Here is a 13,864-nt window from a genome sequence, read left to right as displayed (position 1 = left end):
GGATTAACCCTAAATTAACCCTTTAGGGCAGTACATCTCAGCATCCAGTCATCTACAGTACTGCAGTTTACCGCTGGGCTGCCACAGTCACACTCCTCTCCTGGCTCCATGAAGCCATTTCCACACACCGGAGGGTCCAAAAGCTGAGGGGAAGAAGGTCAGAATTCATTTTCAAACTACTAAGAGGACACATGTATGTATATGAGCATAGACGGATTACTGAACGGGCCTACTGGGCAGAGGCTCGGGGGCCCAATAGGTTAGGAGGCCCCACAGTCTCTGTTTGAAGTTACTGCTCACATTTCTTGTTGGGAAGTCACAAATACACACAAAATGATCTCAAAGAGATGCAATACTACCAAAGAGAGGTACAAAATGACCAAAACAAGATACAAAACAACAAAAAAGATCACAAAAAAAGATCACAAAGAGACACGACTACCAAAAGATGCAAAACGACTACCAGGAGATGCAAAAGGACTATTACGGGATGCAAAACCTCAACAAAGAAATGCAATACAACCAAAGAGACACGAAACAACTACAAGGGGAAGCAAGAGTGAGGGGCCTTTACATGTCTGTGCCCAGGGGCCCATGGATCCGTCCATGTATATGACTGCATTTGTGTGAGTGTGACGTACCTTCAGAGGTTTGTTGAACAAACAGGCTCCTCCACCGCTGTTTAGAAAGGTATGGTACTCCTCCACGTTGCAGTCAGAGAACCTCTTGGGCAGGTAGAAACTGTTCAACACAACCACAGCATATTATGCTGTTACCGTGGATACAGTACAGAGAGCATTTTCAGATAATACTGGGACAAACACAAAGTACAGGACAAACTGGAAAAAATATAGTTTTTGACATTTCTGCCCACAAAAATTGATATTTCATACCTCACATTTAATTTCAGTGCAGCATACAATGCCATGTCAGGTTTGTCATTTCTAATAAAGTTTGTATTTCTTACACTGTACCATGAATATTTCAGATTTTACCACAGGTTTACCATACTCACAGTTCAGAGGAGATCCTTACTACAACATGGAGGTAGATATAGAGTAGAGCTAAGACTGTGAGGATCACAGGGAGATATGTGGAAGATGTGGAATGGATTCTAAAATGCATTTATGAATTTGGCATAGAAATGAACTATTGTGGATGACTCACAAAAACATTTATTATTGCATTATCATGTGATACTAAAATGATCACATCAATATTCAACAAATTCTCACGAAATACACAGAACAGAAATCAAACGCATCAACTCTTGCTCAGTGTGATTGCTTCGATTCACTTACAGTAACAATATAAATAATCCAGCTATATGATACATTCACCAGAAGCCCAAACTACTTCTGAGGTACTTGAGCAAATTTGTCACAATCAAATGTCCTGTTTCCATTCCGATGCTTTTGATGACATCGACCTAAACCTAAGCAGTGTTTAAACATCATCTTACTGCTGCGCCATCAGTCACTGATGTTTAGCTCGTATGCCTCTGGTAGTGTGGCTCATCAGGAGACAATGCAATAATAGACATATTCTGTGAGAGGTTGTCATTGTTTGATATGAAATGTGGATAAATGAAGCCACGTACAGGGATAATAGTTGTATAAGGAGCCAGTAATGACGCTTTGATGATGGGTGAAGCACACTACAATATTTCAGGTAGATTTAATCAAGTTTAAAGTTGTCCCAACTCTCACAGAGATTTGCATCTTTGAATTAAAAATTTGCACCAGTGCTTACTCTTATCAAAATCTTGTAGTGTTTATCCCCATTTAAACAGTAATAAGGGGTAAAACGAAGATGAAACGTGCTTAAATGATTCACTGATCACCAGGAGAAGTACAATCTTTGCCATGGGGAATAATAGTATTAATCAGCCCACAATTAATAATATCTTTAACTGTGCAATACTGATTTAACAGATGTTTTGTGCAATAATTCAACTGTGCAATACAATTTACTCTGGCATTAATACAGTTTTTTATCTATATTATACATCTAAACTAATACTCTTATATATTTGTACTATTCCTGCATTTTTACAAGTTTTTACACACCATAATACATCACATTTTACAGCATTATTATTATTTATGCTGTTGTGGTATACATATTATAATGTGTATCTCTTACTTCTAGTTTACCATATTTATTGCTGTTATATTGTAGAATAATGCACATATTTTTTATATATAATTACATGAATTCCAAAAGATTAAAACACAGATACTAATGTATTATTTGCCTATGGTTTGTAGATTTCTTTCATAAAGTACATGAAGCACCTTGTGTTTCCAGAAAAAGATTCACAATCATTTCTTTCTTTCTTCTTTCATTCACAGTCAGTCTATCACCTCCGAGTGGCTTTTAGGAGGCAAGGCAGTGTCTGAATCACACTGAACCACAATCATTCACCTCACTGTATGTCTTTATTACAGACTATTTGAGTTAATTAAATCAGAAAATAAATCTATTTTTTTCAATATAGCACTCTCTATAATCATATTTTGTCCAAGTTTGTTCATGGCAAAAATCTATTGTTTCATGAGAATATAACAGAAAGGAAATACAAGTAAAAATAAATATATATAGAACAATTATAAATCCTAACTCGACCGCAATGCATGTTCAAACAATATGTGCATACAAACATATGAAAAGACACACACGCACGCACGCACGCACGCACGCACGCACGCACGCACGCACACACGCACACACGCACACACGCACACACGCACACACGCACACACGCACACACGCACACACACACACACACGCACACACACACACACACACACACACACACACACACACACACACACACACACACACACACACAGCAGCTAAACCTTGTGAGAAATACAGTTAGTAGTAGTAGTCAGGTTAGGTCGATCAGACATGCAAGTGCTGAGGAATAAAAAGAAACGTCCGTCAATGGACATGACTGAGGGTTGCTCATTGAATACAAGTGTCTGAAATACCATTGAGTTGATTTTAGTGAATACAGATCTGGGCCAGGTCCATTCACAGGTGACGGTCTCATAAGAGCGCAGAGTCACCTGTCCTCTGTCATGTGACCACATGACATTAGAGCAGCATTATTACGATAACCAATAGAGCAGCACCTGGACGAGGAGTGTTAGGGGAGTGCACTGCCGTTACAGTGAGATGAGGTAGTTAAATATTGGCCTAGGATGAGAATGACATTGCAGACTGTTTCAATCGGTTAGAGATGGACAAAAAAAACTGATGAAAAGTCCTGACTTTCAAAGCGCAGGAGGGAGAAGGAGCCTGTCAATAAATTAGAATAATTAAATCAATAAAATGTTCTTGGCTGATCAGACAGTGACATCCAAAAACTGAAGAATACACATGAAGTACATGTGAAATTGGACAAAATGATTATAAAAAATACAGTCAGTGTATAATAAAAGGACATCAAACTGTATTTTTTCATATCATTTGAATCAAAAAGAGAAGCTGGGGCCACAGCAGCTGTCGTGCTGTTGGATGAGATCGGAAAGGTTGTGATGACTGACAACCCCTCCGAGGCAGCCGGTTGGTTCAAAACAGCACAGGCAACGTTCTAGCCAAGCTTCAGCTCACCTGCTGTCCCATTCGGGATAGAGGGGGAACGCGAGAAGTATTTAAGAAGAGGGGTATATATATTCACACATACACACAGGTCGCAGAGACACAACACACAGTCACATCCGTATGCTCGCAGAAATCCTCCGCAGTACAAACACTGCTGATGTACACTAAGACAAACACTGTCGTGAAACACAAGACATACACAGACTGATTTATCACCTGTTTTCTAATCTTAGCAAGCAACAGATTATATAATACATTACTGCGGAGAGAGGCCCAATGAAGTTATATAAACAACCATATGAAACATTCACATAGGCTGACACCTGGTGGTGAATTATCAAACTACATGACACTCCAGTGGATGGAAATATTGATATCAGCATATTTTTAAAAAATGTCATATTTACAAATTTTTAATGAACACATTAAATAGTTGATACAATTATCTAGACCTACATCATTTGTAACACATACACTTGTTACTAACATGGTTTGTGTGTGTGATGTGATCTTGATGTGATCGTCACTGTGCGTATATGTTTTAACTGTGACGTCGAAAAAAGGACTGTAGATGAAGATGAGCTGTAAGCTAACTCTGGTACAATACATGAAATGGTAACATTTGTGTTTAATATTGTAAATGGTCCTTTACAAATAAAATAAACCTGCTACAAACAAACTTCCAAAAGATAATAAAATATGATTATGCTTTGAGATACATAGTAGAATATTTTCTAGTTAAAATGAATAATGTCCACAATCCAAATTCAACGACTTTTACAACAGATTTCATTTAACTCTTTGGTGACAATACCCATCCACTCAAAATAGAAAATGAATTCTTGAGCAAACAAATATGCAATATTCTTTGGGAAAAGTGTGATGTTAGCATTATAGCCAATGTACAACATGGTATCCAACTCTAATTTTGTGATTAAAATATACTGGAAAAACTCTGTGTAACAACTGCTCACTGACACGATGTTTTAATCCCAGTCAGATTTTCGTCAGACAATTAGTTGGGAAAACTCTCGTCTGTTTTCTGTAGTGGCTTTAAGGTTATGAATTGATTAGGGAATGTTCTGTAAAAGTCACTTACCCAACATCATCCATGATACAGCCCGACCAATGGTCATCACACTTGCACTCGCCTGGAAATGAAAAAAAACAACACACATCAACATCTTGCCATTGCATAGAAACGAGCCTTAAAAATGAGCTGGAAAAGTAAGAAATAAAGGAGTCATTAAAGTTTAACTGTGTACCATTGAGGATCCTCTTCTTGTCAGAGAAGATGCCAACGTTCTGTCCAAGAGACTGAGCGAGGGTTATGGCCATCTCATCTGTTTTCCCGTACTGATGAAGAGGCAGAAAGGCGAGAGAGAGAGAGAGAGAGAGAGAGAGAGAGAGAGAGAGAGAAACAGCAGGAACCAGAAAATAAACAGAATATCAGATAAGTCTGAAAAAATAAAGTGTTATAAAGGATCTTACAAAGGCATCCCACTCAAAGCTAACAAAAAACTTTGGATTAATTAATCAAATGGAATAACAGACACTAAATGCCTATAAACTGAAACTGAGGAATATAACAGAAATAAATGCACAGTATTGACAAGAAAAAGAAATTCTCATTTAATAACATAAATAAGAGAACATGCTAATGTTGTTCTATGAGGAGAAAATAACTCATGATCGTACTCCACATTGCCTACACCCTCTATCTAATGGCCAGTAAACTGACTGTAATTTTGGAGGTTTTGAAAATCTATAATTTGTAGTTTGAGGCTCACCTCATTGACTCCCCCTCCTTTAGTCAGAGCGCAAACGCCTCCCATATAGGAAGCTCCACCCCAACTGCTATGGAAACGATTCCCTCTGTTAAGAAAATAAAGTTATGCGTTTAATAAAAAAAGATTCCGAGCACACATAGAACATCATTTTAAGTATTCAAACTTACGAGAAGAGGTGAACAGAGTCGCATTTCTCCTTGATGAAGTCTTTTCGATACTTCATGAACTCCTTCAGCGTCACCATGGGGTCGTCGTCAATGTTGAACTTACTGTCGGCTGACCATGTTTCCATCGCAACCAGCACAATCCGGGTATTAAGCTGTTCCTTGAAAATCTGGAGAATTAATAGTAGATTTAATATAGCTAAGTTATACTGACATGGCGTGATTGATATTAAAAGTGACGAGCACGCTTCATATTCATCAACATCTTCAGCTGTCTGCTGCAAAAGCAGCATTCAAACAGTCAGTGTGATCAGTGTCCCGCCACCAGACAGCAGCACATTACAGGCAGCCAGACGAAGTCAATAAGGGTAACAGTCTGAAGGACATACTGTAGAGGGAGCAAACTGGCAAATAATAATGTTTGCTTTCATAAAATGGAAATCTATTGGGGTACTGAGCCAGACAAACACTGGAGAAGAGGCCAAGAGCAAAGCTTTATTTGTTTAAGCCGAATGCCAGTAGTATCAAAACAAAGCTGTTCCCAATCCAGCCGTTAAAACCTCAACCTATAACTCCATTCAGCCAGAACTTGAGAGGCGGGTTTCATTTTTTTAAGTTATTATTATTGTGCAGAGGATGTAATATTTTTCATCAAGATGGAAATACCTTGAAAGCAGGAGTAAGTGTTGTTAACAACTTTCTGAGTTCCAAATATCACTGGGGATTTATTTTTCAGAAAATCGGATGTTTGGTTTTAAAAATCACAGAATGAGCATTAAAGATAAATAACAGGAGCCATCACTTTTCCCCCAAACTAAATGTATTTGTTGATCATGAACTCAGGGTCGGGTCCATGTCATGAGATGACAACTGAGCAAATTAGATCTGTGAGATGTGGTTAAAAAAACCTAGAAAGTGGATTTCAAGTTAAAAGATTTGTATTGTTTTTTCTTATACCCTTATATGCACATGTCCATCAAATGGAAGGGAATGTACCATTTACTTTACAGTAAAGGCTAGTTGGTTTGGGAATGATCACTGTGTCAATCAGCATTCATGGTGACAGATGCTTCTGCATGTGACACTCTGTAGTGGGTGGACATTGGTTTAGGAAAGGGGCCGTAACTGTGACAATTCCTTTTACTGATATGGACACGTTTTACTGACTACAAACTATCTCAAGTTATCTCATGACACTTTTCCTTTAGAGCAGGTGCAAACTGTACTCTTTAATTTGAAGAAACCCAATATTCCCCCATGAGCAATCAGTGTGGCTGCGGCAAGAACAAACTCTCCTTTAACGGGAAGAAACCTCAAGCAGAACCAGGCTCTGGGCGGCCACCTGCCTCGACCGGTTAATTCTGTATATGTATACCCACAGTAACTTATAGGTAATTGCTATAATATTTATCATGCTGCCACTGTGAATGTGGCCTCAGTGCTGCGGTGTTTTGTATATGTATACCCATTGTAACTTATTTGTGATTGCTATAATAGTCATCATATCTGATGACAATGTGAATGTGGCCTCAGTGCTGTGGCAGGATGGCATACACTTGGGGAAAAAAGGCAACTATACTCTCGCATGGAAATCAATGTGTACGTCCCAAACAGAGTCTGCTTCATATGATCTTCTTCAAGGACGTGACAAAAAAGCATGACCTTTCCCCAGCCTATCAGCTTACAGGCATGACTCTGTGGCAGGTCAGATTTCAGTAGCACAGCAAACAAATGTGTCAAATAATGAAACACTGAAATATCTGCCTCCGTACTGTTGGGATACCACTGCTGTTTCAGTCCTCTGAAAACTCATGACTGGCTGGTTAATGGCTGCACGCAGCACATTATGGGCCAGGAGAGGTTTTAAATGTAAAGAGTGAGGTTGGTTAAATGAGAAATCAGTTCAATGTATACCCGGAAGTGCTTGTGGCAAGCTTTCCAAGAAGTGGATCAATACAATTCTTACCATGTCAGCCATATTGACGACTGACTTCGCATAGTTATTCGTGTGTCCAACGGAAAGCCGATGCTTCTTGTACTGAAGAGAGAGACAGAGAGAGGGACAGACAGGAAACAATTCATTTTCGGTAATTTAAATGTGTAAAAGGAGCCAGTGTCTGCGCATTTGATCGCTCCAAATATCACCTTTTTTGTGTATAAAACATTTCCGTCCCTGGGGATTTTAGTCGGGGCCATTTGGATCAAAACTGTCTGGTTTATGCACAATGAAGGTAGTATTTGGAGTTATAGAATTAACAATTTTACGGTATACAGTCTATCATAATTGTACAACCATACCAGATCTACTTACCATTAAATGGTCATTGATCACCATCAACTCAATGTATTTGATCTCATCGTCTACATTGCGTGACTCATGTGGAGACTGAGAAGAAACAACACAGTTTGCCAGTTTCAAAATAAAAACAGACAGACAGACACCGTTTTCTCAGTTTTCTTCAACCAAGACATTTTTACATCATTGACAATTTCAGAACAGCACACACAGCAAACCCAAAGATCAACTCTTGTCTCATGCGTCACCAAGAAAAGAAACGACAGATCAATAAGGAGGATCTTTGCAAAGCTAAATCAGGTTTGTCTTTATTCCAAATAAAGATGAGAGCAGCTGAGGGCTGAGGGACCGACAGCTGCAGACATCTGACTGTGTCTGAGAAGAGACGAGGAAGCAGCATACTCACAAGGTAAATATTTCATGAAAAAAAAAAGAAAAAGAGAGAAGGGTGGGGAGCTGTTGTGTGGGAGGAGAGTGAGGAAACAGCGCTCTCTCTTTATCCTTATGAATTTACATAAAACATACGGGCAGGGAAACAGCAGGAGAATCAGGTTTGGACAAACAGCATCCAGAGCATAATTATCTCTCTATCTTACACTCAAGTCAACATGAGTCCATCAGCTGCCATCTGCTAATGATGATCTCACAAATAGGCCTGCAGAGGAGTCATACCTGTCTCTTTTTTCTCCTGTGAACAACTCTTGACCCGGGAAATGGAGGACTGGGAAAAGGCGGCTCTGGAAAATCACCTAGAAAACAGAAACATCAATAAATGAAAATGTATTACACTACTTTTTATAAATATTAATCACATTAAATTCCTTCTTATGACTTGAGTCATCATCTTACCACTGAGGAGATCATTAAATCCCTCATGCCCTGCAGATTTATAGATCATGTGAATGCGGACATCTCCCTAAAAGACACAAAAAGCAGAATCAGTGACACAGATCACAGCCAAAAGTGTGTTATGGGGGTCAAGCAGCTATATGTTCCAGTTCACCTGAAGTGAAATGATACTATATGTCCATGCTGCCTGTTTGATTCTGTCTAATCTGTACTGATCTGCACCCTATGTTGATTTGGTTGATTTTCATTTTTGTATATTGCACCCTGTAAACATGCCCGAGTGGCCATGGAGGCAAATGAAGAGTTCAGGAGGCCACATAGACATTTACTACAGTCAAGTCTAATCACTTTGTCACTGACTGCAGTTGTCTGTTTGTTGGCAGGGAGAACAACAGGACCAGCTTTGTGTCCTAGCTGTACACATGGCTCCCAGCATCCACAGTCCCACAATAAATACATACAATAAACATGTGTGTTCCTTGACTCTATCACACCCTATCTTGCACACTATCCGTGGTCTAAGTAACGGCGGTGCGTCGTTACACACCCACGCACAAAAAGTTCAGGGGAGACAAATAATTGGACAAAAACACATACTATCATATGGTTGGTATAGAAACAAACATCAAAAAGGATTTGGACAGAATATTGGTCGACCTCTGTTGCCTCACAAAATACTTTGCATCTACTGAACCAGAATGTCAGCAGCAGACCAACTTATATGTTTTGCATCGTAGGCTACGGTTTAGGGATTTATATATTTATTTAATTTATTTGTACCTATTTCTGGACAATTGTACATTATTATTTATCCTCTTGTATTGTATTTGCTCACTCGATTATTGTAACTACTTTTATCTTTCAATTTGTATGTCAAATTTGATCGACCCTGTGATTTTAATGCTCTGCACGCATGCGTAAACCACCTGTGAGACAACACTGAGGGCTGCAGTATACCAGATTGTACTTCAGGAAAAGGGTCTGGTTTGGTTTGGATCAGGTTTGGACCGAGTGTGTGAAGAATACCGGGCTGAAATGACACTGCCTTCGACCTAAACACGACCTAACAGCTGGAAATATAAGGTATGTGTCAATGTTTAATGTAGTTGTCGTGTTTGAGCTTCACAATGAGGGATTCCGGGACGCAACAGGTTGTTGTAATGCTAAGTTATTAGCTACCAGCTAGCTAGTTGGCTAATTTAACGTTAGCGTGAAATGCTCAGTCAGCAGCCTATTCGTAAACATTCCGTGGTTATCATTTCATATGTTGACGGTAGATTTTAGTGAACTAAACTGTTGATATATGCAGCCATTAATCCGTTCATAACGGTACGTGTCTCCAGTTAGCGATGAGCCAACGGGCTAAAAGAGCTAACGCTAAAGTTAGCTAACCTAACGTTATTATAAGTTAGCTAACCTAATGTTATAATAAGTTAGCTAAGCTAGTTGATGAAAACCACCCAGACAGACGTCGTCTGGCAAGCCGTTGCGTGTCATAATAACTTCATAAATGCCTGTTTTTGTTCGGTTATCGTGTAATGTTGATCACAAAATTGGATTTCAGTATAATACCAGGTGTTAGTATAATTATGATGTCATGGTATTAGTCAGTGTATTATACACAGTTATATTGGGATAATGCAGTCATCGGTGACCTCTGTAGTTAAGTTACCATGATGACTGCATAACAAATAACAGTACTTTACATGTGTAAACAAGATGAAAACACAAGGCAACTAAAAATAGAAACCAGTGAACCTTAAATACTCCATTACTGACTGGAAGCCAGTGAAGAGAAGCCAGAGCAGTGGTGATATGATCTGTCTCTTGCTGCTGCGTTTTATATCATCTGAAGATATGAGATATTGCAAATATCTAGACGTGATTGTATTAACGACACATAGGAGTTTTCACACAGCCATGGTCAGTCACTGTTGTCACACAAAGAGACCTTAAACATCTAATTCAACTGCTCATTGTTTAGCTGCATAGTGTATGTAATGCACTGCCGTATAGACACTCTTGCAACTGCAACCTCAGCTTCCAAGTCATTCCCACTCTGTTTGCTAATGAAATGAGAGCATTGTTTCTCGGGGACGGCAGATATTGGGTCAACTACGCTGTGGTGCATAGAAATACAGGGGGGTTGCCCATTGCTAGGTCAGTCTGTGGCACAGTTAGCTTACTTCAGTAGTAATGGGGCCATTAGGAGAAGCTTGTTCAACAATAACTTTTTCCTTTAATCAGGAGTTCTGTGTAAAGAACTGCAGTCACATAATGGCCCCACTGCATTGACCGGTCACTTCTTTCTGTCTGACTTCCTGTCATTATCTGTTCAAACAGGAACTCTCCTCGTGGCCTCGGTTCCTGTCAGCACCACCATGTCGTGCCGGGACATCCACGCCACCAACGCTTTTGCCTTCCTCGTTGCCTTTGTGTCTGTGGGAGGGATTGCTGTGGCAGCATTGATCCCACAGTGGCGCATAACGAGACTCGTCACTTTCAATCGTAATGCCAAGAATATCAGCGTGTATGATGGGCTGTGGGCTAAATGTGTAAAACAGGACGGCTATTCCGGATGTTACTACTACGATTCAGAGGTATTACTTTGATACATTTGCTCTCCTCTGCTCATGCTTTTTCTGTCCTAAATGATCCTAACAGAAACCATGTCTTCTCATGTTTCCAGTGGTACTCTAAAGTGGACCAGCTGGATCTGCGGCTTCTGCAGTTCTGTCTGCCTACAGGCCTGCTGTTCGGCTCTCTAGCCTTGCTGCTGTGCATGGCAGGAATGTGTAAGACCTGCTGCTGCTCAGACAAGCCTGAACCGGACATTAAGACCATCAGATTCCTGGTCAACAATGCAGGCTGTCACCTGGTGGCAGGGACGTTCTTGTTCCTAGGCGGAGCTATCGCCATCGCACCCTCAGTGTGGTTCCTGTTCCGCACCAAGGAAATGAACATCAGATATGATAACATTTTCTCTGATGGCTTTGCTGTGTATGTATCTATAGGCTGCTCTGGAGGACTTATGCTGGCCGCCCTGCTGATGTTCATGTGGTACTGCATGTGTAAGAAGTTGCCTTCACCTTTCTGGTTGCCACTACCCTCCATGCCTACCTCTCTGTCCACTCAGCCTCTCACTGCCAACGGATATCCTCCTTCCCCAGTTTATGGTCCTCAGCCCTTCCCACCACAGCCCTTCCCTCCCACAGTTATCGACGCCCAGCCGTATGTGACCTCTCAGGGCTATGCGCAAAGTGTGATCGCCCCTGCACCAACACAGATGTACATGACTCAGATTTCTGCTCCAGATGGGTATGGTTCAGAGGTGGGAGGGACCCAGGCCTACAGCTACGCTCCCTCACAGAGTTATGCTCCTTCGCAGGGCTACGCTCCATCTCAGGGCTACGCTCCATCTCAGGGCTACGCATCCACCTACGCAGGCCACCGCTACTCCTCCCGCTCACGGATGTCTGCCATAGAGATCGACATCCCCGTGCTGACACAGGGACAGTAAGAGAAAAGCTGCTGATAACGTCAGCACATTAAAAGCTTCTGTCCATGAGTGTCCATGAAGATCACCACTGATGAAACTAGTAGAGTATAATAGATGAAAGTTAATAATATGAGAGCTAGTTACAGCTAGAGTCAGTCAGTAAATTGCTGATTGTAGAAGATGAAACCCAGTTAAAAGAATCCTGGGATTATGAAGGATGAGCTTTTCTTAAAAACGAAGATATCACTGGTGTAAACACTGTATTCAGCTTAGTATTGTATAAAGGAAAGAATGGATTGCCTGCCAATACCTGAAAGACATTTCAACCAACTAGCCTTTTTCACTGTTTTACCAGCAGAGAATGACCACAAACGATGGCGCCTAACTTGCTGATGTGGCCAATGGACCAATGTACTAGATGCAAGCAAATTGTTACTAGCATTTAGTATGTGGCTGAATATAAATTACCACTCTTGCTTTTAGATTAAAGAAGCCCTGATGCTGGCTGCCAAAAGGCTACTGACAGCTTGTCAGTTATTCTGTTACCTTTGTTTATGTTGGACACGTATTTATACTCAAATGATTTGTCACTTTTGTCTGTGTAAAGCCTTCAGTATAGAAGTCTAATGTTATCACTACTGTACATTACTTAGAATTCTGTGGTTCTGAATGAACAACTAACTGACTCACCTGTTAATATCTTTTGTGTTTGTTCTGTAACATGAATTGTTTATGTCACTCCTGGGAGGAGCGGCTGTTGAAGTTTTTAATGCACTAATTGTGTGAATACTGTGCCAGTTTACATTGCCTTTGTTCACTGACTTTGTTTTAGCCTTGAGTATTTTCTAACATATTACTTAATCATTTATTGCAACATACTTTTCCGAAGTGTTAACGTCTAAATAACTATGGCACTAAGACATGTATCACTACATTTTAATTATGAACAGTAATCTTAAAACAACACTAACAGGAATGAGAGTGCTGTTCATCAACATGTCTGCTGATAATTAAAACTTTTGCCAACTTAGCTGGAAGTGTATTGCTGGTCAGTGGTGGGACAGTTTTACTTTACAGTTTGAACCTTTTGCATAACGAGCACTGATCGACAATTCTTTGAAGTCTAATGCATTCATCTTATTCAACAATGTTGAGGTCAAATGTTTTTCTACACTGTCATCTTTTGTTTTTATTAAAACATAAATCCAAGTATATATGTGTGTGTGCCTGTTTATGTGCCGGGGTAACAACAATAAATAAATAGACGCACAATAGATCTCCTTGTACTGGAATAATTAATGTGAGTATGTTGTCCGTCCTCACTCATCTGGCAAAAGACTAAGAGGAGAAACAGCAACATTTCAGTCAGACTGGATTACAAACTGGAAAAGAGAGCCAGCTCATATCTGCTCAGGTGATGGTTCCAGCAAGTTGTCTCCACAGTAACAGTTCAATTGATCAGTTGTTTTGACTAAATCAATGGCTGGTGAGGTTCTGGTTTCCCAGAAATGTATTTCCATAAAATGTTATACTTCCTTCTGTAATCTCTTCGTGATGACTTGATTCGCTGAGGGATATTAAAGTTATCCAGATGTCGGTCTGCAGTGATGCCGAGGCTACGTTTACAGCTTACACCTACAACCTCCACATCAGC

The 13,864-nt window shown here is 40.1% G+C and overlaps 2 protein-coding genes across 2 annotated transcripts in view; one reads left to right on the top strand and one right to left on the bottom strand.

Annotated features, from left to right (window-relative positions):
* The window catches only part of adam22 (ADAM metallopeptidase domain 22), a 51,369-nt gene that overhangs the window by 8,814 nt on the left and 28,691 nt on the right, over window positions 1-13,864 (bottom strand). The window contains exons 7-16 of the mRNA XM_076109255.1: window positions 8,712-8,778; window positions 8,535-8,611; window positions 7,878-7,952; window positions 7,533-7,604; window positions 5,570-5,736; window positions 5,403-5,487; window positions 4,878-4,968; window positions 4,712-4,763; window positions 642-741; window positions 72-143 (exon numbers count right to left, since the gene is read on the bottom strand). Coding sequence (XP_075965370.1) covers window positions 72-143; window positions 642-741; window positions 4,712-4,763; window positions 4,878-4,968; window positions 5,403-5,487; window positions 5,570-5,736; window positions 7,533-7,604; window positions 7,878-7,952; window positions 8,535-8,611; window positions 8,712-8,778 — 858 coding nt within the window. The remainder of the gene's footprint in view (window positions 1-71; window positions 144-641; window positions 742-4,711; window positions 4,764-4,877; window positions 4,969-5,402; window positions 5,488-5,569; window positions 5,737-7,532; window positions 7,605-7,877; window positions 7,953-8,534; window positions 8,612-8,711; window positions 8,779-13,864) is intronic.
* On the top strand, window positions 9,649-13,422 carry cldn12 (claudin 12). Its single transcript, XM_076109256.1, has 4 exons — window positions 9,649-9,794; window positions 11,055-11,311; window positions 11,401-12,227; window positions 12,569-13,422. The coding sequence occupies exons 2-4, from the start codon at window positions 11,093-11,095 to the stop codon at window positions 12,573-12,575; spliced, it is 1,053 nt and encodes a 350-aa protein (XP_075965371.1). The 5' UTR covers window positions 9,649-9,794; window positions 11,055-11,092; the 3' UTR covers window positions 12,576-13,422.

Source organism: Anarhichas minor, unplaced genomic scaffold (genome assembly GCF_050575085.1).
Source record: "Anarhichas minor isolate MPS153535 unplaced genomic scaffold, ASM5057508v1 ptg000041l, whole genome shotgun sequence".
NCBI lineage: Eukaryota > Metazoa > Chordata > Actinopteri > Perciformes > Anarhichadidae > Anarhichas > Anarhichas minor.
This window is presented reverse-complemented; position numbering and strand designations above follow the sequence as displayed.